At 30.5% G+C, this 27,024-nt stretch overlaps 1 protein-coding gene across 3 annotated transcripts in view; it reads right to left on the bottom strand.

Annotated features, from left to right (window-relative positions):
* LOC143072713 (centlein-like) overlaps positions 1 to 27,024 on the bottom strand; it is a 75,108-nt gene that overhangs the window by 18,108 nt on the left and 29,976 nt on the right. For 2 of the 3 annotated variants that reach the window (XM_076247805.1, XM_076247807.1), the window contains 21 exons: positions 25,195 to 25,276; positions 24,640 to 24,743; positions 23,909 to 23,965; positions 23,163 to 23,260; positions 22,320 to 22,429; positions 21,791 to 21,843; positions 20,968 to 21,051; positions 14,005 to 14,121; positions 13,143 to 13,240; positions 11,351 to 11,615; positions 10,718 to 10,842; positions 9,989 to 10,114; positions 9,630 to 9,730; positions 9,142 to 9,227; positions 8,706 to 8,794; positions 8,174 to 8,260; positions 6,946 to 7,114; positions 6,232 to 6,255; positions 4,141 to 4,238; positions 2,758 to 2,848; positions 2,271 to 2,397 (listed from right to left, as the gene is read on the bottom strand). In XM_076247805.1, coding sequence (XP_076103920.1) covers positions 2,271 to 2,397; positions 2,758 to 2,848; positions 4,141 to 4,238; positions 6,232 to 6,255; positions 6,946 to 7,114; positions 8,174 to 8,260; positions 8,706 to 8,794; positions 9,142 to 9,227; positions 9,630 to 9,730; positions 9,989 to 10,114; positions 10,718 to 10,842; positions 11,351 to 11,615; positions 13,143 to 13,240; positions 14,005 to 14,121; positions 20,968 to 21,051; positions 21,791 to 21,843; positions 22,320 to 22,429; positions 23,163 to 23,260; positions 23,909 to 23,965; positions 24,640 to 24,743; positions 25,195 to 25,276 — 2,191 coding nt within the window. The remainder of the gene's footprint in view (positions 1 to 2,270; positions 2,398 to 2,757; positions 2,849 to 4,140; positions 4,239 to 6,231; positions 6,256 to 6,945; positions 7,115 to 8,173; positions 8,261 to 8,705; positions 8,795 to 9,141; positions 9,228 to 9,629; positions 9,731 to 9,988; positions 10,115 to 10,717; positions 10,843 to 11,350; positions 11,616 to 13,142; positions 13,241 to 14,004; positions 14,122 to 20,967; positions 21,052 to 21,790; positions 21,844 to 22,319; positions 22,430 to 23,162; positions 23,261 to 23,908; positions 23,966 to 24,639; positions 24,744 to 25,194; positions 25,277 to 27,024) is intronic. The other variant, XM_076247806.1, reaches the window with a different exon arrangement.

Raw genomic sequence — 27,024 nt, 5'->3', positions numbered from 1 at the left:
AAATGCAGTCACTTCCATTTAAGAAGGAAACCGTCTAAAATTTAACTCAAAGCTAAAATTGTGAAGAATTCAGTAATCTAGCAGGACTTAATGATGCTAGTACCCGATATACGTGCATTGTATTGTCAAAAACAGCCCATATTTATGTAACAAAGTATTCTACCTTCCAATAAATAGCTCAAAGGTTTCATTTTAACAATTTTGTAAAACTGCTATATTTTGGGGCCAAAACAGGGTCTTACTGGACCTACTCCTTACAGAAATCCTTGTAAGGCCAATTAAAATTAATTGATCGATTTTCATCCCCGCCCGCCCCTCTGAAATCTTCCCGCCCCAATTTTTTTTATTTTTGAATAAAATTACGATTTCCGGATTTTGTTCATTTCCATTACCGGTAACCGTCGATAATTTCGTTTCATTTAAAACTTCCTGTTTCAAATTTCGGTTTTCGTATTTCTTAAGATTATTCTTACTAAATGATTAAGTCGATATATTCTGCTGATCTATGATGACAACATCATTTACCGAGAATAGAGATTGATTACAAGACGGACGTGAAATATGCGGGTTACGGGTAATACGCTGCGTCCAAGAACGGAAATCGCCGTATGTCACAACTGTTTGTGAGTAAAACACCTTGGATTGTTTTTAATTACACAATAACTTTTTGTCAAGAAATTTGGACTGTGAATGAAACCCAAAAGCGTAAGAATATTGGAACACATTAGTACACAAATCACGACTTGAATAAAGAAATACACACAAGCATGAACTTGTTAGATTGTTGGCCGTATTTTGATTTCAGAAAGTCGACAAACATACGCATTTTTAATTTCTTGATTTATAGCAAGGCCTTGGATTTAGATTAGCCATTCGTTTTTTGTAGACAAACAGCTAACATCCTCTGTCCCATTACCCACGATAGAGTCATTAAACAACTTTGTTCTACATTGTAATTATATTTGCATCTTGCATATTAAGGACCAACCTAGTCCTACAACCGTTGTTGGAAGGCGTTCGAGAAAAAAGTTAAAATAGCCTTGCCAGACGTCATAATTATTTGGACTAGGACCAACCCTATTATTTCAACACTGTTTGAGTTTTCATTTTATTCTGTACTTATCATACTTGTGTTGCATACCAATGTATTTGCTTCATTTTAATAGGACAACAAAACATTGCTTAGAAAGCACAATTTTGGTGTAGGTGGAGAGAGCATTTCTCAAAGTTTCTTCTGTTTACTATAAAATAGGTTTCTAAAGCGGCAATTACATGTAGAACAGTGGTTTGCCAATCAGAGATGTATATTTACGAATTTGAAAAGGCGGCACCAGCATATTGAGTATATTTGTCTCAATTGATACGTTACTCTAGAGTTAGCTCAAAGTACGTTGATTTTGTTGAACGAGGAATACTGCTTTCTCAAAAGTTGCTAAGACAGGGCTATGAATCAATTAAATTTATAAAAATCGTAAGTTAAGAAATTTTATGGGCGCCATCATGAGCTGATTGGCTATTATGACAAACGTGTGTCAGAAATCATATCTGATATTCTTCCGCAGTCATAATAACCTTCCATCAAAGAAATAACACGACGGGTGCCGTATACGGTGCGGGAAATGCTTACCCTTCCAGAGCACCTGATTTCGCTCCCGGTTTTCAGTGGAGTTCTTGTTGTTTCTTATTTATTATTTGTAACTGTAGATGTAAACGTCTTTTGGTTTTATGAGTCTTTGTTTACTCCTTGGTTTTGATTGTTATTGTCTTATACACGATACCTTATGCATGTATTTACATGATATAAGCTTATTATTACACTTGCATATATGAATAACACGTGACAAGAAGGTTTCATGTGAAATAAATTTAAAAAATAAAATCCTCCCACCCGCCCCATTTTTTTCAAAAATTCGGATGAAAATCTACTAATTAATTTTAGTTGGCCTAATGTAGTTCCTGTGAAAAATGTGATGAAAATTCTCCACTTGTATGTTATGTGAATTGATGAAAGTGTTCGGTTAGCAGGAAGTTGTAAAGTGATGAATCTCAAAATGCACCACACAGTATAGCTGTCTCATATAAACCCTGAAACCAAATTTCAGAAATCCTTGTAATAAAGTTCCTGAGAAAGATGCAAGGAAAAATATTCATGGGACGGATGGGTGAACTGACAGATGGACAGAACACTGCATTAAACTGGACCAACGCAATGAGCAGTGTTTTACCATCATTAGTAATATTCGAAATTCGAATATGAGAATATAACTTACCAGTTCTAGTATTGGTACCACTACTACTGGAATAAGCCCCATTATTTTTCCCATTAGTTCTGCCTCCTCTCTGGTTTCTCAAGGAAACTCTATTGATTCTATGTACTGGTCTACCAGATCGTTTACCCTATAACAATACAGAAGTTTTAGTCTGAGAACATCTCAAATTGTATTAAATCATTTCAAAAGTAAATACTTTATCAAGACAAAATTCAAATTTAAATCATATTCTATTTACATAAGATACTTATAAAATATTCTTATGTTATACATTAGTATTCAATATTTATAAAAAATAAATTGTACAATACTAGAGAACAGTAGTGTTGAAATATCAATGGCATTTGAAAATTAATTTCGGGATAATAACCGGGATGCAAAATTTAAAGACAAGATAATATTGAGCAAGGACTAAATTAGGTTAAAATCTTAAAATATTTACCCTATAACCAGGATAAATTACCGGTTAGATCTACAAAATACTTACCCTATAACCAGGAGGACTATCATCATTAGTAGATCTGGACAATGACACAATAGCTTGTCCTAATGTATCACTCTCTGTCTCTTCACTGAGTCTGAAAATATAAAATAGATTTTACTGTCACAAATATAAACTATGTTTTACTGTCTCAAATACAAACTATGTTTTACTATCTCAAATATAAACTATGTTTTACTATCTCAAATATAAACTATGTTTTATTGTCACAAATATAAACTATATTTAACTGTCTCAAATATAAACTATGTTTTACTGTCTCAAATATAAACACGGTTTTACTGTCTCAAATATAAACTAGGTTTTACTGTCTCAAATACAAACTATGTTTTACTATCTCAAATATAAACTATGTTTTACTGTCTCTAATATAAACTATGTTGTACTGTCTCAAATATAAACTATGTTTTACTGTCTCAAATATAAACTATGTTTTACCATCTCAAATACCAACTATGTTTTACTGTCTCAAATATAAACTATGTTTTACCATCTCAAATATAAACTATGTTTTACTGTCTCAAATATAAACTATGTTTTACTGTAACAAATATAAACTATGTTTTACTGTCTCAAATACCAACTATGTTTTACTATCTCAAATATAAACTATGTTTTACTATCTCAAATATAAACTATGTTTTACTGTCTCAAATATAAACTATGTTTTACTATCTCAAATATAAACTATGTTTTACTGTCTCAAATATAAACTATGTTTTACTGTCTCAAAAATAAACAAGATATTTGATTCAAATATAAACTAAGTTTTACTGTCTCAAATACCAACTATGTTTTACTATCTCAAATATAAACTATGTTTTACTATCTCAAATATAAACTATGTTTTACTATCTCAAATATAAACTATGTTTTACTATCTCAAATATAAACTATGTTTTACTGTCTCAAATATAAACTATGTTTTACTGTCTCAAAAATAAACAAGATATTTGATTCAAATATAAACTAAGTTTTACTGTCTCAAATATAAACTAAGTTTTACTGTCTCAAATATAAACTAAGTTTTACTGTCTCAAATATAAACTAAGTTTTACTGTCTCAAATTGAGATCGCCCCAGTTTAGGTTTTTGTTGTTCAGTTTTAAGTTAGTTTATATGTTGTGTTTTGTAAACAGGATGTAAGCGGTACTGTTATTTGTCTTTCGATAGTTTTCGTTTTTTGCCATAGCATTGTCAGTTTGTTTTCGACTTATGGGTTTAAATATCTTTGGCTTCTTTTTTAATATCATAGAACCTTTAATATAATTCCTGTTTCTACATTCTGTACACCATGTGCCTTCTTTTTTGATAAACCAGTCTTTCAACATATCAAAAGTAATTGACACAAATAAATAAGTGTTCTTACTCTTCCACATCCTCAGATATCTCTTCCCATCCTTCGTCTTCAAAGTTTCTAAACACTCTCTTCATCTTATCTATACTTTTGTTTAATGATCTCTGGTACTAAGAAAACATAAATAATGCTGTTAAGTTATCAATTTTAAATAGCTACTTTTTACTAGAGTTGTTAGTAACAACAGTCAGTTGTCATATGCCTTTCACAAGGTTATAACAATTATATAACATGTATTTTCTTCTGTAAATGCACTTTTTCAAAAGCACTTTGTATTTATGTGTGAGCACCTAAACATAGTAGACATTAGTAATTTACTAAAGAATTATCAATACTTACTATCATGTAAAAAGGCATGCAACACATTTGAGAACCCAAAGAAATGAAAAGAAAAGCATAAAAAAGATCACTTGCAAGACTTTTTAAAATTGTACCTTGAAGTATTCTGAAGTACTAAAACTGATACATTTCAAAATACTGAATCCTGACAACAAATGTCTATTGAAGCACAGAGTATGTCAACAATTAGAAAGCTTGCTAAAACTTTAAAGCAATATCTTTAGTCCTATGACTACAATTTTATCAGCAATATTTTTGTTTTACTCAAATTACTAAAAGATAAGATAAGAAGTACAAATCTCTTATTGACATAAAATAAAATAATATAACATTTAAGTAAAGCTTAAATAAATCATTTTGAAAGAAGTTAACAAAATTTCTGTAAAATGTGCATTGTAAATAAAGATGTTCTTCATCTTCAATATGATTTATAAACACTTCAGAAAAAAATTGGACATTGTGTTTAGGAATTTGAACAGTTCTTTTTTGATAATTGCAAATTTCCAAAAATACCCTGTGAAAGTCTTTTTTATTTTTTGTTGTTGCAAGGATGTTTTTATTGATGTAAACCCCATATATCCCTTTTTATTCATACCTATCCTATATGAAAAAAGTCTTTTATTGAGTTGGTCAGTACCAGTGATAAATATTCATGTTTCTTTATACCATGCATAATACTTGTGAATTAATTTGGCTTTTTTTTTTTATTTAAGCAGTTTTTTACCTAGTATGAAAAAGATCCGTTACAATGATGTTAATGATATTCGACTACTCTGATAAATTTAAGTCCAGATTGGCAAAATGGTTTTAGATGAAAAATATTCATGATGACAGACAGTATACAATGTTATTAAATTGACTAAAAAGAGGGCAAAACATTGTTTTCAATAAGCACTTTGGTCCAAGATGATCTAAAATAAATCAAAGATAAAGCTGGTAGATGAATTAAAAGTAAAAAGAGAAAAACACTTCTAGTTTAATTGTTTGTGCTTTTTTTTCTTTGAATAAAAGGTAAAGATTGAAAACTACTTCTAGTTGAATCTTTTGCGCTTTTTGGTCTAGGAATAAAAAGTAAAGATTGAAAAAAAAAAACACATGAACTTAAATCTGTCTTGGTGCAATTGGTAGATGAATGATATTTAAGAGTGTAAATGGAGAAATTATCCTCATCCATGACAACAAACTCTTTAACAAATCAAAATTAAAGCTCTGTAAAATGCTCTGATAAATATTGCACAGCACACATTTATATAATTATATCAACATGCACCATCATTCACCATTTCACTCAATGAATGATTTTAGTTTCTGGGATGGATAACTGGTTCCCTGTTACCTTAATATTCCCCCGATAAATGTAGAAGTGAATAATTTAGATATTTTCTTTCCATGCATAGAAAAAAACAATATACTGTTAATTTATAAACAATTACAATGTTATATTAATGCAAAAAATATGACAGTATCAGGTTCGCAGTTATTTAAACTGAATACACTCATAACTTCAGTAATGATTTTCCTTCAAAAAACTTTAACAATCACATTAATAAGATCTCACATTTATACCTGTAATCAGTGATTAACAACAATAAATGCATTCATTAAATTCTGAATTTACATTTTTAAAACCCCAAATTTTAGCTTTTAATATTGAACAGTTTTGTGTGTATATTCAGGGAACCAGTCAGTCTGATGGGCTAACCTTTCTCCTTGACAACATCATCACATGATCAGAGTATATATGTTTATACAACATAGACCTACCTGTTGACCTTGTAGGTTTAAATTCTACAAAATTTTGTCATTATAACATGTATTATTTAATATAACCTAACGAAAAGGACTATTTACATCTAGTATTGAAATATTTAAAACTTTAATATTAGCAGCAAATATTGTAAGGAGGCCAAAAAGCCTATGAAAATATATTCTAAGAGCTCTACAACAACTTTATATCATGATATGAGAAAACCAAATTTTAAAGCCATTCTAGGGTTTCACTACTGCGACAACAAAATAACACTGAAGCAATTTATATTATGATTATGCCATAAACAATATATTTTTGAAGAACTTGGGACAATAACAATACTTTATATTGGTACAAACATCAAGAAATATTTAAAGAAATTGGATCTGTTACTTATGCAAATAGGTTAAGACATATTTTCCCTTATATTTCATACATATCTTAAAATAATTTGCAAGCAGGTTCTTAATTTTGAGAAATTTAATCACCCTGAATATATAAATATTCTAAACCCAAAACTATCTTTTTCCAACAATGAAATTCTATAAGATATACTAGGAGAGATCTATACAAAAAATTCTATGATAGACATACTTTTATGTTTAGCAACTAAATAACTGTGAAACAGTGTTGTAATTTTTTTTTTAAATCTGGCAACATGTTTTTGACTTTTCAACCATATAATATAATAAGCAATCAAATTTTTCATTTCAGGAAAAACTGTATACCTGTTTGGCAACTTGGCTTCTGCTCCTTGGATCCTTCTTCTTCCCCTTAAATCCTGACTTAGTAGACATGACATACTTCTGTCCCATCTCAATCTTATGACCCAGTTCAATATTGTCACGCTCAAGCTTTTCTTTTACATGTTTCTCATCTTCAACAGATCGTTCCAGTCTATAAAAGTCAATTAGATATTTATTTATTGTTCTGCATAAGGAAAAGTTTGAATGCAATTGTTGTCATGTATTGCCAAATGCTTCAAATACAACTTGTACTTTGTGTCTTTTGACTTTTGTTAGGTTTTTGTTTGTTTTGTACTACATGCAAATTTGAGTGTCAAGCCATTTCCAACATTTCCAACATGTTTCTATGTTGTGTTGCTACACCACTGTTCCAGGTAAAGAGAGGGTTGAGTGCTCACAAACATGTAAAATATCCTAACATTCTACATATGCATGTCACAAGTCTGGATCTGTAATTCAGTATAAGTATTGCTAATTGTTAAAAATAAAAGAGCGACCTATAGATGCTTTTAAAAATTAGCTTCATTTGGACTCTATTGAGTAGTTGTCAGCGGCAAACATACCACATTCACTGATTTTATATTAAAAGTATAGTTTTTTATCAAGGTTACACTGCTAACATGTATGCTTATGATCAGCATAGGATTTCAGTTTTCCGTTACTAGTACTTATTCTTGACATGATTTGTTGATTATGTATTTATTTTATTCATGTTGTCACATACAAATGCAATAAAATTGTTGCAGGACCTCAGGAAAACTAACAATATATGTGTTAAATGGTGAAAATTCTTAAAAAAATCAAATAAATGATATGCATTGGAGATAACCATGATAATACTTTGTATTTCTGTTAGAACTTCTATAGCAATAGTTAATCAATGTAACAACTATTTCACAAAGAACAAACTTTTTACAGAAATTCAGTATTATAGAATTTTTAATATAAAACTAATTTGTACATGTGTGCCTTATAACTAGCTGTTTTAATAAAATGGCAAATTATCTCCCATGCATACAATTTATTTGAATTATTTGCATAAATTTCAAATAATTCCTTTAACTACTGAAAGTCTGTAATATTTGTTTGTACTTAAGTTCAACTGATCTGCAAAATTACATTTTCTCTTAAAATTTCTTCTTAATTTCATAATTGAGGTGTTCTCAAATAGTTATTAATTCAAAAGTGACCAATAAGTCACATAACAAACCTGCTTATCTCCCTTTTAAGATCAGCTACTTCCATTCTATGTTGTGCAGCCTGTTGTTTTAACTCTAATGACTCTGACTTCAACATTCTATTAAAATATAAATAATAATTCAGTACTTTGTAGCCTTCCTACATATATAAATGTGAAAGAGCTTTCACATAAGGGCTATTCCAGAAAAAAATGTAGGGGGTGTTGTTGGAAGGCAGTTTTTGTCAGCACCCGCCACCCAGACAATTGTAATTGAGAATTATAATGCATTATAGTGTGAAAAGTTGCTCTGATACCCATCACCCATGTATTATTAATATAATGTGCCTTCCACCCCCCTCCCCCCCCTCCCCTACATTTTTTTCTGGAAGAGCCCTAACAATAAAATATATGGTTAAATTTAAAAGTTAGTGAGGATTTCAACATATGAAAAATGTGCAAATGGGTCTGTATCAGAAATTGAGTTTGTCATCATGAAAAACGAATAAGATATCAGAATTATAAAAGTCTAGTTCCATCTAGGACATTGATGATTATATTCTACCTCTTTTCGCCTTGTAGTTGATCTCTATTTTCTCTGACATCTCTTAATTCCCTTTCTAAACTGTTAAGAGATATAGTCTTACTCTGCATCTGAAATGTAAGACATAACATGTGCATTATTCATAGTTAAATGCGTAGTAACTTATATAAATACCTTCTACTTATGATAAGGTGAAGTAAGGACAGGGATATATTATATATATCTGTTTTTGTTTGGTTAATCACAGCTCCTGAGAGACATTTTTATCACAAGCTTTGTTTACTTTGCTTTAAGTTTGTCCTTAAGAGAGGGTTTTTGGTTTTGTCAGTTGCATATAGCGTTTTGGGTTTGATCGATTATATGAAGCCATTTGTGGTATGTCCATAGCATGTACAGTTTGGAGTTTTGAATGATTAAAACAATTATACAAAGTATAATTATGAACTTTATGTTTTACCTCAGATCTTAGCAAAGTGAGTTCTGACTGTGAATCAGTTCTGTCCTGCAGTCTTTGGTCAGTCTTTCTTCTATCATGTCTCCTTTCTAAAATGAGAAGAAAAATAGATATACAATTCTAATACTGTATTTTGAAGTTGTAATAATACTTTTCTGATGAAGAAGAAGATTTAAAATTACACAATAAGCCACAATTCTGATTTCATACTCTTTAAAAAAAAAATCTGTATGAGGTACAGTTTTGTCATTAATAATTGTTTCACATTTTCAATGTCAGGGCCATTTATATGCCAGCTATATGGTATGGGGTCTTCTCATAGTAAAGGTATGATGTTTTTCTCATTGTTGAAGGCCATATGGTTGCCTATAATTTTTTATATTCACTACATGTAAACTCCGATGGATATTTGTCTCATTGGCAATCATACTAAATCTCCTTATTTTTATGAGAAGATATAAAATTCTACCCAAAAGTAAAAGTATCATTACCTTCTTTTTCTTGTTCCACAGCTATTCTAAGTTCATGTATAGAGGCAGCATCCTGACTAGCTTTAACCTTCATGGAATCTATGTCTTCTTCCATAGCCATTCTGCAAAATGTATATTTAATATTTAGAGAAAACATTGGCTATGAATATAAATGTAAAAAAAAATGAAAAAAATGTCTTGCATCAAAGTTCAGCTTGATGTTTATCAAAGAAAAAGCCAACTACTTTTTACTTTCTGAATTAATATCTATATTGTTTATTCAATGAAATCCAAAATATTAGCATTCAATATTTTATAATAAAGAGGAGACCTACTGTAAATACTGGTATATTTTTCACATTTCTTATTACAACAACTACCTTTCAACCACAAGGTTTCTGTTCTCATTTTTAAAGTAGGCCAGTTCATTCCATACAGCTTTACTGTCTTCATGACGGAGGTCTTTAGGATCACTTCTTTTCTTCTTTTGTCCTTTGGATTTAGAACTGGAATGTATAGCATTATGTATAGCATTATGTCAGCAAAAGGAAATTTCTCACAGTTAACATTTTATCATTGAAACTGCTATAAATTTAGTTATCTACTTCATACATGTTCTTGCAAAAAAAAAATATGCATCTCTGCTCTCACAGAAAAAATATCGATAATAATTTAATTTTTGCAAATTGAGACAACCAGATTAAGTTGTTCGACCTTGGCTCTTTTGATTTCAAATAGTAACAAATTCTTTCATAGCTTCTGATCTAATTAATTGAAGAAAAACATGAATTTAGGAAAAAAATCAGTTTCCTTTTTATGATTTCAGTGATGGATACTAAAAAACAATTGAATGACTAAACCTATAAATATTCAATCCCACCACATTTTGTGTCTGCACAAAGTCAGGTTAGCTTGACCATGTGTTTTTTGTTTGTACTTTGCTTTTACATTTCTTTCTTCTTAGGAGATGGATAAAGGTTGTAGCAGTGGTCAGTTATGCTGTAAGATATTTTCTTGAGATTTCAGTCATACTTTTTAGTTATAATCATTCAAACAATTATATCTTTCTTATTAATTTCATTTCTTTTCGAACATTCAACCACTATTACCTAAATCTATCTGCAGATTCTAGAGCTCTGAGTTGATCTTTAACTATCTTATAATCTGCCTGGACATTCTTTAGTCTTTCTAATCTCTTGGCATGAGCTGTCTTTAATTCTTCTAATTCTCTGTTCTGTGAAATATTTTGAAAAATATCATTATAATAATGGTAAACATTCCTAATAATTTTTCTTTGAAATCTGTCATTTTTGGTCAATATAAAGAGTATAATGTGGGGAAAAAAGGTATTACTAATCAATTGACTCAAATCATTTGCAATACATGAAAAACTTTTTTACTGTATGCTGATTTTTGACACCATTTAAATGTTAAACGGATAAACTTGATGGCTGCATCATTGAACTGTCAAAGTTATTATTCCAGCTTGATATTTACAAGTCTGTATTTATGTATTGAATAGATTTCATGCCCAACAAACAAACACATGACATGAAACACTATTGTCTAAAACCAAATACTTTGATGAGAAGATAGCAAGGATTTAAACAAATTAAATTTGCAACTTTTTGAATTTTCTTTTTCATTTATCAAGCATACAGTGCACAAATTTTGTTCTACTTATACTAAATGATCATAGTAAATGTATTTCTGTATCTTCCTAATACCTAATTAAGACATACCTTCAGCTTAAGCATATTTTTATAATCTTCAACCCTTCTCTCAGCTTGTATGACCTGGTATTTAGATCCCTTTGGATTCCTGACAGGTGACATTGACCTTGCCCTTGAATTTACTGTGGTGTCCTTCATTGGACTTGTTGCTATGCTACGATAGTCCTTCAAACCTCTGGATGGGGTAGAGTGAGTACGTTCATGGTGATTTAAGTGACTGACATCAAACTCTATCACAGAATGATCCCTCTTCCTTTCCAATCTATCAATATATCTTTGAATAGAAAAATAAAAGTTTCATTATTATCGTCCAGAAAACTTTTAAAATCTTCAGTATTTATCAATATTTGGTAGAATAAAGGTATGAGTATTCAGTCTACAATTTCAGTCTATCATCTCAAAAGTGTTCTTTACAATTAATTGTTATCTCCCTTACAATGTATTGTAAAATATTTCTGTATGGATAACCATCAATAATAACGATCATTATATTAAATACGGACACAGAATGAATGTGGTCTAAGAACTTAAACTTAAAAACTTAAAAATTTTAAATTGGACATTTAGCCTATTATGGTCCAATATCCAAAATCTAAATACATGGTTAGATTCAGCATATCATAGAACCCCAAGAATTAAATTTTTGATGAAATCAAATAGAATGAAATTCAAAACAGTGTAGCTGTGGCCATTGATTGACACATTAAAATCATCCATTGACTGGGACAATTTAGGTGAACGTTTGTATGTAACGACCAATGCTCACTATGTACTTTTTAAAGACACTTAAACTATGGGATCACCAAAGGTTCTAAACACCTAAATAAAGTAATTCGAAAAATTAATCAGAAATAACACGATATTTTGATTTATATCAATTATATAAATCAAAACACAAAGGTTATTCCTGATTAATTTTTCGAATTATTTTATAATTAAAGGTGTTAAGAAACCTTAGGTGACCCCACAGTTTAAATGTCTATCGTAGGTACGTCGTGAACAGTGGTCGTTACAGACAAACGTTCACGTAAATTGTCCCAATCAATGGATGATTTTAATGTGTCAATCAATGGCCACAGCTACACTGTTTTGAATTTCATTCTAATGTTCAATTTTAGACCCTTTAGACCTCAATGTGGACCAATTTGATAACCGGGTCAAAATATTAAAAATCTAAATACATGGTTACATTCAGCATATTGAAGAACCCCATATATTTAATTTTTGTTGAAATCAAACAAAGTTTAATTTTGGACCCTGATTTGGACCAACTTGAAAACTAGGCCCATAATAAAAAATCTAGTACATGTTTAGATTCAGCATATCAAAGAACCCCAAGAATTCAATTTTTGTTAAAATCAAACTTAGTTTAATTTTGGACCTTTTGAACCTAAATGTAGACCAATTTGAAAACAGGACCAAAAATTAAGAATCTAAATACACGGTTAGATTTGGCATATCAAAGAACCCCAATAATTCATTTTTTTTATGAAATCAAACAAAGTTTAATTTGGACCCTTTTGGCCCCTAATTCCTAAACTGTTGGAACCAAAACTCCCAAAATCCACCCCAACCTTCCTATTGTGGTCATAAACCTTATGTTAAAATTTCATAGATTTCAGTTTACTTATACTAAAGTTATAGTGCAAAAACCAAATGTCTTCTTCAATTCTTGCGGTCGTATAAAAATCATAATCACCAATACATTAAACTTAAGGAAAACAACTCATATTTCTGACTTGGCATGGCGTTTCCTTATGAAGAAAACATCGGATTTAACTTGATTTAAAATATGTTTTACCTTTCTTTTTCATTTAATTTGTCTCTTAGTAGAGCAACTTCCCTGTCCAGACGTTTAATCTTGTATTCAAAGTCCATAAAAGGCTCATCATTATTGACCTGAAAAATAAAATATGATTTGAATAATTTCAAAATATCTATTGGTCATTTGATCAATAAAAAAAAATTGGAAATCAATCAAAGTTCCTTTGTTAAAGTAAATTTAGGTATTTTTAAGTAATTTATGCAGGATGACCTACTTGTGTAGCAAATAAATGAATTAAAAAACAAATTTAATGTTTTCTAAAATTATCATCATCAAAACAGAAAAAAAGCAATTCAGTCAAACATGTTATAATTGTCAATATCCCAAGGGTCAAGAGCTAGGTCGAGTCATTTTCATTCTGCAGGTATTTCACAATATAACTTGATTTATGCAATCATCATTTGTCTATCATGGCTACCTTTTCGTGTCATAAAAATGGGAATTGCATCTATGGATGATTTCTTTTACATTACTTTTTTATTGAAGGAATGACTATAATTTTTGTTGAGTCTATGAAGAAATAACATGAAAAATGTGGTTCACACTGGATAACCCACATAGCAGGTTATTTAAAAGAGTGCAACACATTTTTGAGGTTATTTTAAATAGACCACAAAAATATTGCAGTCAATCCTTACAATTTAATTCTAAATTTCATGAAAAACATTGATGACATCAAGGTCTAATGACAAAATTAAGTATTTATAAATTATTATATGGGGAAAAAGTTGTACAGCTAGTCATAAGCCAAGCAGACTGGGGGTTAATTAATAACAAAATAATGTTGACCCCCATTAAACAGGAACTACTGCATATACATTTAAAGAAATATAAATACCAGTTTATCAGATATAAAACTTCCATCCAGAGCTGATGCCCCTCTAGAATGAAGTTTGGAGAAAGAATCCACTCTGCTTTGTAATTGGGCCACCACATCATCTTTATCCAAAAGATCCTGTAATATATGAATTGTGAAGTGAGGAAAACTGAGTGAGGTTTATACAAAATTAAACATTTTAAAGCCATATATATTAAAGTTTGATTCTTAGATATGCGTAAGACAATACTGTGGTTTCATTTTTATTAGTGAGATATACCATTTTTGTGGCTTTCAAAGGTAACTGTGAATCATGAGTTTAAATGTTCAAAAATGCATAAAATTTAGTTAGGCAAGTATCAAAACTTCAGTAAAAAACAAAATCAAAGTATCTATGAAAATAATAATTTTCTGCAATCCACGAAATAAATGTATCCATAGAAACAGAAGTGGATACAAATATCAGTTTCCCGATATTTTGAAAAGGAGTGGGAGCTAAATTATGATACATTTATATGACAAAGTGTGACCAGATGGTATTTTCTATTAAAAATTTATTTGACATTACAATGGTAGAACTCTCATATGGAAAAAAAGGTTTTTTTCTTTAAAATAACACTGGCATGGAAAAATACAGTAAAAGAAAAATACATCTGGTGTAGCCTTAAATTGTCTCATTGCATTTTTTCAAAATAATTTCATAAAATCTTTGTCCAATTTCTTGTCCATAGTTTTTTGGGTTGGTCATCAATTTCTTTTTCTGCCATTATCTAAAATGCGTTTAAAAACAAATAATTTAAAAAAAAAAAGTTTCTATTCTAAAATTAATTTCAAATGACAATGACATGACCTTAAATATTACTGTAATAACAATATTCTTCAGATTTGACTATCCTTAAACAAGATCAAATGAATGTCTTTGTTAAAACCTAATTAAGTCTTCAATGCTACTCCATGTCACGTCTAAACCATACATGCTTTTCAAGATTAATTATCCAAATCAAGTAAAAATGACACAAAATAAGTACATATTACTTTTAAAAGAAGATCACACCAAAATAAATTGTCTGCGTTCTTGTTTTACAAGACAGAACATCACAAATATTGAATTTCAAGCTCCTATGGGACAATGATTTATTGTCCTTAACATGTTTGTCTACAAACCAACTAGTAAATCATTGGTGTTAATTTAATTGTTGTCAAATTCCCAAAACAATTTCAATCTCTGGACTAATACCTGGTGCCATTCTTGCCATTTTCATTACCTAAATTAGATTTTTATTTTTGCCAATATCCTTGTCATATTTCGTCAATTGACGATACTTGTCGAATGTTACACCTTCATATAGGTAATAAACTTGTCCATCCAAATTTAACCATAACAAGAATCGACATGTTGTGATGTTTTGCGGAAAAAAGTTGCAATGAAGAGGCAATAAGAGGACTATGCTTTGACACATATTTGCAAAGAACAACACTTACGAAATAATGAGACGATTCTGAATTTACAAACCTACAACAACCAACAAATCAAACGTTGACAGAAAAGGAAATGAAATTTGGTTGACGCAACAGCAAATGAATACTATATGAATAAGTTAATTTGTAAGTCATGGCTTAAATCACACCTTGGGGAACGAATTATTTGTATCATTAATGATATTACTACCCACGACAATCATAACAAAACGTCATAAATACGCGAAAGGTGACAAGAATTGACGGTCTTTCTAAATTACTTTGTTACAGCTTACACTTACTGTTAACCTCCTTTTACAGACAAATTAAAATATATGTTTTTCAATTAATATCTATTTGAGCATGGCCATTAACCTAAGATTAAAGTAGGACAGAATAGTTATCATGTGACATGAAACGGATAACTTCATTATTAGTTTGCAACATTTGTAAAATTTATCGTGGAAATGTCTTCGTCTGATCTGTATTTTTCTACATCTGGTCAGTTTAATTTAATCAACAGTTTGAAAAAACTTGTAATCCATGAAAATCAAATTTGCTCAAATGCTACAGATTTACTAGTTATAATACTTTGATTTGAAAAGGCCATTTTGATATGAACAAATCTTTAAAGACTGAGCAGTACAAATGTACTCAACTTTCCAATATTTGCACTGACATGATTGAAGTAAATTCTGTAGTGGTCAAAGACTTCCCTTACGGTCAACTAAGATTATTTAAATTTATTTAAAGATGTTTAGTAGCTTTGATTAATCTGTACACAACAAATTATTAATTCTATGACAGACTGTTATGAAAAATCTATATTTACAACAAAATATCAAAACATAATGACTTAAAATCATGAATATTATTTTTCATTATTTTCTTGTTTTTCACTCTTTATTATTAAAGTTTGTTTAATGGATCATAGATTTTTCATAAGTTTATATTTAAACAGTTATTTGGGACCTAAAAAATGCCTATAAATCTTGCAATAACTACTTTCTGCATAAATATATTCTTTTTCTATCAAAATTGGACCGTATTTGGGCATGTATAGTCCGCACTTTTTTCCCTTAAATATGTAGTTTGTACAAGGGGTGCGGATTATACAATTATATAATTTCTTTTCTTTTCTTTACTACTCATTCTTATAATCTCTGTGACAATTTGCAAGAGTTGTTTTTACCAAGTGACTTACTACACTAATACAAGTATTGAGTAGATATTCCTTAGAGAACAAAGTAACCATACTACATTGTAATATAATATAGTTAATGTACAACACAATGTAGTTGTATTGTAGTTATGACACATCTGTATCATTAATCTCCAAACAAAACTTTATAGAAAGAATTGACTGATTGTCCAGTGCTTAACGTCCAGTGTAGAATATAAGAAGGGAAATAGAAACAAAATTTTATAGAGGGGATATTTGTTTGACTGATAGTCCAGTGCTTAACGTCCAGTGTAGAATATTAGAAGGGAAATAGAAACAAAATTTTATAGAGGGGATATTTGTTTGACTGATTGTCCAGTGCTTAATGTCCAGTGTAGAATATTAGAAAGGAAATAGAAACAAGTTAAAACACAGCCTTTGATTAAATTCAATTTTCTACCACCCTGAAGGTTGAGATGTCTTTTAATTGAAAATGGAATAGAATAAGAGAAAGATTGATAGAGCAATAGCCAAATCGAATGAAACAAGAATATGTCCATAGTACTTAGAGGCATACATGCACTATCATTTTCTATGTTCAGAGGACCGTAAAATTCTGGTCAAAACTCTAATTTGACATTAAAATATAGGGAACATGTGGACTAAGTTTCAAGTTGATTGGACTTCAACTTTATCAAATACTACCTTGACCAAAAACTTTAACCTGGAGGGACAGACAGACGGTAGAACAGACTTACAGACCAAAAAACATAATACCTTTGGGGAATAAAAACAGAAAAATTATTGATGACCAACCCAAATTATAGGGTTATGCGGAAAATTATTTACAATACTATATCATGATGCTTTACCGCTCTCCTTAATATTTACAAATAGCATGTGACCTTTCTCAAATTGGACTGCATTTTTTGTTCATTTCACTGGAAATCATGGGTGAAACTTAAGGTGGTACCTAACACTACAGGGAGATAACTCTGTAAAATCAGCAGAACGTTTTAATTACGTTGCTTTGTTAAGGGAATATTAAGCTTTTCAATGTTCAAAATTAGTGTTTGTCAAAGTGCTATATAACCAGTGTAATTTTTCTGATCAAACGCTTGGTTAAAAATTTTTGAAATTTTTATATTTTTGTCAAAGTGTCAAAGTAAATACTTTGTCACAATTTTATGAATATTAAACGAGCCAAATTAATTTTAGTGAAGGTGTTGGGTACCACCTTAATTAGTTTTCTGTCAATTTCAAAGTACATTTTATCCCCGATACTGTGTATTCATTTATTTCCGTGGATTAAGGAACCAGATGCTCCGCAGGGCATAGCTTTATACGACCGCAGAGGTTGAACCCTGAACGGTTGGGGCAAGTATGGACACAACATTCAAGCTGGATTCAGCTCTAAATTTGGATTGTGATTAAATAGTTGACACAGCATAGGTTTCTGACACAGAATGAATGTGTTCTAATGAACTTAAAATTTTTGTTTTCTCTTAGAGCAATTCACTATGCTGTTGAATATTAATCCTCTCAAAAAAATGTTTGAAGAAATTTTCTTTTTTATTTATGAAATTTCAAATGAGAAAAATTGAACCCAATTTTTTTAATCACATCCCCCTTTCCCTTATTCCAAAACTAATCTCAATTAAAATTTCTAATGGAGTTTGCAACAATAACTACTCATTTAAATACATCATAAAATATTAAGATGTAAAAAAACTGCTTGTTATCACTGAATGGTAAAGATTATTTTAATTTATCAGTTGGTAGTAAAAAGTGAATATACATTGTATATTGTATATAACAAAGATTTTTAAGTTGATTCTGGACAAAGAAAGATAACTCAAATTAAAAAAAAATCTTGCTATTGCACAATATTTTGCAATTAGATATTTCTTGCTTACTATTCTGGACATAGAAAGATAACTCTAATTAAAAAAAAATTTGCTATTTCACAATATTGTGCAATTAGATATTTCTTGCCATTGAGCAATACTGTGCAATTGAAAAGACTTGCTATTGCACAATACTTAACCCTTGTCGTGCGGGGGCCGTAATATTACGGCCGCACCCAGAATACCGTTATTTTGGCATCAATGGCGCTCCATACATTTAGAGGTCATCGTAATACCATTTATTTCGTAGTGTATGAACGTTTCCTCAATCTGAAACTATTCATGTCATGTTTCTCACTTTAAATATTCATTTTGAGCTCAAATACGAACTTCAAAATTTGATATCGGACAAAATTGGGTTTTTTGGAGGGGTGGGCTTACCTTCAAGGTCTGAATCATGGAGTTCAGAGGATTGAAACCTTGACAAATACCGTTAACCTAAAGGCACATAACGACTGGTCGTGTCTATTATCAAAATACGCCGAGGAAACGACTACTTCCGGTTGCAAGTCCAGTTAAAGTTCAAAATTGGAAAAATTCCGAAATTTGGTGAATTTTGGTGCAAATGACCTTCTTTACACTGATGAACCCAGATCAGTTTCACTCCGACCTAACAACTGTTGTTATAAAAGTGTTCACTGGTGTCCACGCTACATGTAAACTACAGATGGATGCATCTATTAGCATCTCTCGGACTTACAGGTCGAGAAAAAGAACGAAAAAAGGTCAAAATTGACGCTTTTTGTACCTGAGGACCAACTTTGGGGCAAATTCCCGACAACTTTCTGTTGATATGCACAACTACATAGTATGTCCTTATTATCTGAAAAGGTTTCGTGAAATTCTGTTGTGTGGTTTGAGAGGAGTTGCGATGACAAACTGTTGCAGTAGTACATTAAAGTAAATAAGTTCAAAGGGGCGTAACTCCTAGAAAAAAAATTGAATCGCAATTTCCCGTCGATATGCACAACTACATAGTATGTCCTTATTATCTGAAGAGGTTTCGTGAAATTCTGTTGTGTGGTTTGAGAGGAGTTGCGATGACAAACTGTTGCAGTAGTACATTAAAGTAAATAAGTTCAAAGGGGCGTAACTCCTAGAAAAAAAATTGAATCGCAATTTCCCGTCGATATGCACAACTACATAGTATGTCCTTATTATCTCAAAAGGTTTCGTGAAATTCTGTTGTGTGGTTTGAGAGGAGTTGCGATGACAAGAAACAGGACTGACGGACTGACGGACGGAAGGACTGACGGAAGGACGGACTGACGGACGGGTCAAAAACATTATACCCTCCGCAACTTCGTTGCATGGGGTATAATAATCAAGAATCTAAGTACATTTTTAGATTCAGCATATCAAAGAACCTAACTGATTCATTTTTTGTCAAAATCAAACTAAGTTTAATTTTGGACCCTTTGGACCTTAATGTAGACCAATTTGAAAACGGGACCAAAAGTTAAGAATCTACATACACAGTCATGACAGTTAGATTCTGCATATCAAAGAACCCCAATTATTCAATTTTGATGAAATCAAAAAATTAATTTTGGACCCTTTGGGCCCCTTATTCTGTTGGGACCAAAACTCCCAAAATCAATACCAACCTTCCTTTTATGGTCATAAACCTTGTGTTTAAATTTCATAGATTTCTATTTACTTATACTAACGTTATGGTGCGAAAACCAAGAAAAATGCTTATTTGGGTCCCTTTTTGGCCCCTAATTCCTAAACTGTTGGGACCTAAACTCCCAAAATCAATACCAACCTTCCTTTTGTAGTCATTAACATTGTGTTTAAATTTCATTGATTTCTATTTACTTATACTAAAGTTATTGTGCGAAAACCAAGAATAATGCTTATTTGGGCCCTTTTTTGGCCCCTAATTCCTAAACTGTTGAAACTAAAACTCCCAAAATCAATCCCAACCGTTCTTTTGTGGTCATAAACCTTGTGTTAAAATTTCATAGATTTCTATTAACTTAAACTAAAGTTATAGTGCGAAAACCAAGAAAATGCTTATTTGGGCCCTTTTTGGCCCCTAATTCCTAAAATGTTGGGACCAAAACTCCCAAAATCAATACCAACCTTCCTTTTGTGGTCATAAACCTTGTGTTAAAATTTCATAGATTTCCATTCACTTTTACTAAAGTTAGAGTGCGAAAACTAAAAGTATTCGGACGACGATGACGCAGACGACGACGCCAACGTGATAGCAATATACGACCAAAAGTTTTTCAAATTTTGCGGTCTTATAAAAATTGGATGTTCGTGGTGTTCAATTTGGTTGTTTTACCGAAGTCTGCATACAAGCCTATAGAAAAAAAAAAATTTTTTGAACATTTAATTTCATGGTTAACCTGTATCCATGAAAGCCACTAAAATGAGTATCCAATGAATAATAATGAATCCACAGTATATATATATAAAATATCCAACTCAAGTGCATTGCCTTACCTTTCTAACAGAATGTAGTTGAGCTCTCAGGTCTGCTTCTGTCCTCTTTGCCTTCTCATATCTGTCGGACAGTTCACTATACATCTGAAATATATTGTATATTCTATGTATATATTGTATATTCTATGCATATATTATATATTCTATGCATATATTGTATATTCTCTTCATAAATTGTACATTCTATGCATATACATGTATTGTATATTCTATGCAAACTGACTAAGTAACCACTAAACTGACTCATATCTACTGTCTAAAAATATTTTATGAAATATTTAAAATGAGTCTCCTGGCAATCTTATTCAAAAACCAAATATAAAAAGTCAGTACTATCTATACCCTTAAAATGTTGTTTGTTAATAGATTAGGATATACATTTCTCCCTCTGTTGTTGATAAACTATTATATGGTTGCTTTAGACTTACATATCTGTCTGACCCAACCTCCTGGGTTTTTGAATCAGTGTGAACGGTGGGATATGAGACAAAGAATCAAATACCAGACTGAATGCAAGGCATGAAAATCTCAGACACCCTTTGGTAAGATTTTTTCATCATAAATTCTTTGAAAAAAAGCTTTCTCCCACATTCAAGGAAGTTCTGATTTTTTTTCAAATTCCTAGGAAAAGTACACTGAAATGTCATGGGATTGCGAGACAGACTGATGTCAACCAGTATAAAACGCTTCCTTTAGAGCAGGGGAGGTGAGTAAAATAAGAACAATGATAATACTTAAAATAATAATATATTACTAATTTTTCATACATACTGGACATAACACACTAAATATTTAAGCATTTACTGAATCACTAAATACTTACATCTTGTATAGAGACGGCTTCCATGGAGTAGGCATCTTCCTGGCTCTTTAACACTGCAAAATAAAATATTTAAATATTTATCAATTAATGATATCAATGACTATTATTGTTTGGCAAACTCTATGCTTCATCCTTCTAAACTTTAAACATTGCAACCCTGGTATCTATTTTCAAAACCCAAACTCTGACCCTGCACTATTTTTGTAAAACATGCAATCCTAATTTTCATTTTAAATTTTAGGACTATGACTGAACTCAGTTTTGACCTATTGAGGTTGAAAACAATAACTTTTGGCGTGTGACATCAAATGTTTTCTGTAATGAAAATCAACAATACAGGAAAATGCTTATAATTTCATTCATGGCAGTTATACTTAAGGTTGGTGTTCAGATATCAATCAACTTTTCCTCCAGAAAAGGGTTATCTCACAAAAGGTCAGCCCCTAATCTTATCACAAAGGTAACTTGAACAAAAGTAAAGTAAAATAGGACAAACATATTAATTTTTCTGCGCCAACAGACAACTTACTTTTCTGAGTATCTTGTTGTAATGATTGCAACTGTCTGATCAAGTCTGCCTGCTGGCTTGAGTGTTCTGTTAGTTGATTATGACTGCTCCATAGCTCTGACAATTCTCGTCTGCAAGAAAAAAAAATTAAAAGCATTCAATAAATTATTTTTCATTCTATATCAGCAAGAGAATAAAATTTAAAAAAAAACATTTTTTTAGACCCACAACTGTCTTTGAAGGACTTTTAAAAGAGGGAGTATTCAATACATTTCAAATAAAATCATTTTATCATTTATACATTTTTATCAATCCTTTCGATCACATGTTAATCTAATCATAATCATAATCACAGTGAACAATCAAGAAGATATTTGTGTTGTATCAAAAAACATTTTTATATTGATTGATTGATTGATGTTTGCTTAAAATGCAGTGGCAAATATTTCATGCATGTTAAGGATGAGAACAAATTTTAAAACAATACATACTGTAGGTAGGTCCTATAGGGGTGTTGACGAGAAGGAGGGTGGGAAATTTTTAATGCTATTAGAAAATAAAGGTAATTTAGATAAGGACTGAAATTTAGGTCTGAAACAGGCCACCTATGGATCAATCGAAGAGTTGTTAAAATAGATCTTTATCTACAGAGAGCATGGCCTTTTCTCAACTCGAAGCATCAGAATAAATGTCCCCATTCTGACTGCATATGGCAAATTTAAACATCCCACACAAGCAAAAGGACAACCCACTTTGGCTAGGGTTTTACTTCTGGTCAGATGAAGATCAAGTGGCATAATTTCTATTCCCGAGTCAATTTTGGGGTGTTAATATTCTTATAAACTCTAGTTTTACAATCCTTACCTAACATTTTCCAGCTCATGGTTTTTGTATGTGACATCTCTGTGTGTTTTGTTCATTTGACTCTCATACTGCTGCAGCAATTTCTTTGCTTCATCAAGCTGAAAATGTATTAAAACAATGATTTTATGCTTATATTTACTTTTGATCATTTTATTTTAAATACATGTGTATCCAAAAGTTGATACAATAAATTACGATTTTCTTTTTTGTCCCTGATGTTTTAAGCCTATTCGAAATCGAAATTTTAATCTTGACACTAGTTTACTGGAGGGTTTAATGCTAGTTTCTTAGAAAGGATGTCAGTTATATCATTGAAACAGACTATATAATCTGAGTAAGACTGTCTACCAAATGCATATACTGGTAATTTCACAACATAGCTATATAGTCCAATTAATCATACCTATATATTATAATGTTCAACTTCAGTATCAGGTGCAATAATGCAAAATGATTAGTGAAACCATCTGAAGGTTTTCCTGGCTTAAAACTTCTTCACAGTTCAATTCAATTTGTTAATAGAATCTACAAGTGTGGACACAGACTAGTGTTGTCTGATGGGCAAATTTTGATAATGACTGTGCAGGGGGTCATTCTGACTTTTCCCTGTTTCCCTTCTCAATTTTATCTCTATAACTTAACATTCTTGTGTGTTGTCTAGTGTTGTCTAGTGGTTAAGAATCTACAACAAGAAATTCAAATCCTCCTAAAAATGAAGCTCTATTAGTATTACATATAATAATTACCTCAGAAATCATTCCTTCAAACTTTCTTACTTTATCAGTAACATCCCTTTCCAATAGCTGAAAAATAAATATAAAAGATAATTAAAACAATTAATAAAACAATAAGTCTTTGAATTTTAACAGGATACTTAAACTTTGACAAAAGTATCACTAAAAAGAGTAAATCCTTCATTTAAAAGGTGGTGCTATTAAAACATTTGAAAGATGTGGATATGCATAGAAGAAGCATACACTTCAATGCATTGCTATTTCAAAAAGGTGTTACATATATCTTTAAAACTTAGCCTTATTACTACTTAAATGTCATATATATGCAAGCCAGACATATACTAAAGAATAAGAAAGTACTTTCAATTATTAATGCTGTTGACCCCAGAAAAGAAATTCCTCGTTAACAACTTTTATCACAGGCTAGACAATAAACAGCAACAATATAAACAAAAAATGCATGTACAGAAAAAAAAAAATCTTTTTGATGAACAAGTAAACTTCTAATTGTAGACTAAAATATATACATGTACTGTGGATTCATTAATATTTGTTGGATACCAATTTTTGTGGGGACAGAGAAACCACAAATTTAAATGATCAACGAAATACAGATTTTCTAAAGGAATGTATGCATAATTTGCCAAAACAACGAATTTGCATATCCACGAATATGCAAGTTTTCATCAATCCACGAAAATTGGTACCCACGAAAATAAATGAATCCACAGTATATAACAAACCATGACTTGATTTTCTAAAGTCATCCTATTAGCTTCACTTTCTGCTCTATTTGACCTTTCACTGTCTAGTTTCTGTTTCAGCTCTTGAACAGTCTGCTCCAAATCTGTAGAAATAAGAAATGAATATGAAATTTCAATAAATTAACCATCCAAACCTGTAAGCAAATCATACATGACTTGAATACTGTTAATTCAGAAAATATTGTGTCAATTTATTATTATGATTTTGTCATTTTACACCTAAAATGCCATTTTAATTGTGATATTGAGAAAAATCCTGTTTAATTCCTATAAGAAATTAAAAAAACGCTATTTTAATTATTTTGATTATAACCCGCATTTTTCCCAATCATAAAAACATCACAATAATTACTAAAATTTACAGTATTCCTTTCAGTAAGAATTTTGACCATAAAATTGCAGTTTTCTTTTTAATGTTATCAGTACCAAATAACTATAACAATGGTCTGAAAAAGAGTATATAATGCAATCTTAAAAAATTCAAGAGTGACAAAAATAAACATTAGGGCTTAATTCAATGTTATATCTCCTTACCCATTCGATCCCTCTCTGAATTCTCAATAGTACCTCTTCGGACATCATCTAATGTTCTTTCTCTGTTTTCAAAACTTCTTAGCTGCAAAAGAAAATGAATTTTCATGTAAAAAAGTATAACAAAAATATTGAACTCCAAAGCATATTCAACAAGTGTAAAAAAAAAAAAAAAAAATGTTTTTTTTATGGTTGTGTAGTTCAGTTGCTTCCTTATTGAAGCATTACCTATACTTTCTATTTTTATACTAATGAACAGTTTGTTTCGTTATATTTTGTGTAAAAGCTACAGCTTGTAAGGACAAAGGACAAAAAAAGAAGATGTGGTATGATTGCAAATGAGACAACTCTCCACAAGAGACCAAAATGACACAGAAGGTCACTGATCATTTTAAAACAGCTATTTAAAGGTGCATTCCTTAAAATTATATGTTTCTGCAGTAATATGTAATATTAACTCTATAGCTAGCTTTTCTTAAATACTTTTAATTCATAAGTTAGCATGTTCATTTAATAATGCAAATCCTTGACCACAACCAAAAATGTGAAATCTAATAAATAATTTCAAAAATTTTACAAAGGAAAACCACAACAGAAACTGTGAATGTAAGTTTTTATCATTGTGAACCGGATCTTGTTGCATTTTTCACTGAATAATTTCTGAAATTACAGCACATAACTTAAGGAAGATCAAAGAGAATGTTTTTAAAAACCATTTCCTAAAACTAAACAGAAGTAATTTTGTTCACGATTTTCTTGATTTTTTTATAACCAAAAAACTGCTATATGCCACAGTGTAACTGTGTACCGTTTTTACTTCGCCTATAATCTATCTTAATACCAACAGACAACAGTGATACAATGTCGTGACATAAGCATGTGATTTTAACAAAAATGTGATCATGCAGAAAAATAATCTGTGGAAAAAAACAACATGCAAATAAAAACTGCTCATATAAATCATCATAAAATTTCAATTCAATTAAAGTTTTATGGAGAAGTTAAATGTTTTATCAGATAAGACTTTTTTTTTCATTTTGGAAAAAGCATAAGATTTATATCATATAAAAAATCATATTTGACATTTCATAAAAAAGGAATATACATCCATACCCATCTAGCATCTATAACCTAAATATCTTTTATCGAATAATAATAAAAAATTAAATAATGAAATGACAAGTAGCCTTTACAATTTATATCTAAATTAGATTTAAAGTTTTATGAGCATATCTAATTTTCTATTTGTATCCTCTACAGCCATTCCTTTCCCTTTCCCAAAAACATTTTTTGTTTGTTCTCTCATTGCATTTAGAGTTCCTGTTCTTTTAACTGAGTAATAATCAATAATAAACGCTTGCTTTTTTTAAGCCACCTCTATGTGCACCAGTATAACTGTGCAGAGTTATACCTAGGATGAGAACTATTCATCTATACATGTACCAATATTAGTGTATCTTGAAAGTATTGCAATGTATATTGAAATAGTTGCTGCTAGTTTTAATTTTATGAAAACATGATATAAAACAACCATTTATATCACATAATTTGTAAGCATCAATAAGTATACCAATGAGGGAGGGGGAGAAAATATTTGTACTGAATTGTATATATACATGTAAAGCTGGGACAGATAAGATAAACATGAACTGAGAACCAGTATAAAACAATAAATAAAACTTTTTTTCTGTGGAAATATGTTAGTAAGGAGATAAGAGTAATTTGTAAGTAACGACTATTTCTCAAAATAAGTATACTGTAGATATAGAACCAATGTTGTGTCGTTCGTTCAAATTTAGGATACTAATAACTTAGAAATTAAAAATTAAAAAG

This window comes from Mytilus galloprovincialis, chromosome 4 (genome assembly GCF_965363235.1).
Source record: "Mytilus galloprovincialis chromosome 4, xbMytGall1.hap1.1, whole genome shotgun sequence".
In the NCBI taxonomy this organism is placed as follows: Eukaryota; Metazoa; Mollusca; class Bivalvia; order Mytilida; family Mytilidae; genus Mytilus; species Mytilus galloprovincialis.
The sequence above is the reverse complement of the archived record's forward strand: the minus strand, read 5'-3'. Positions and strand labels throughout refer to the sequence as shown.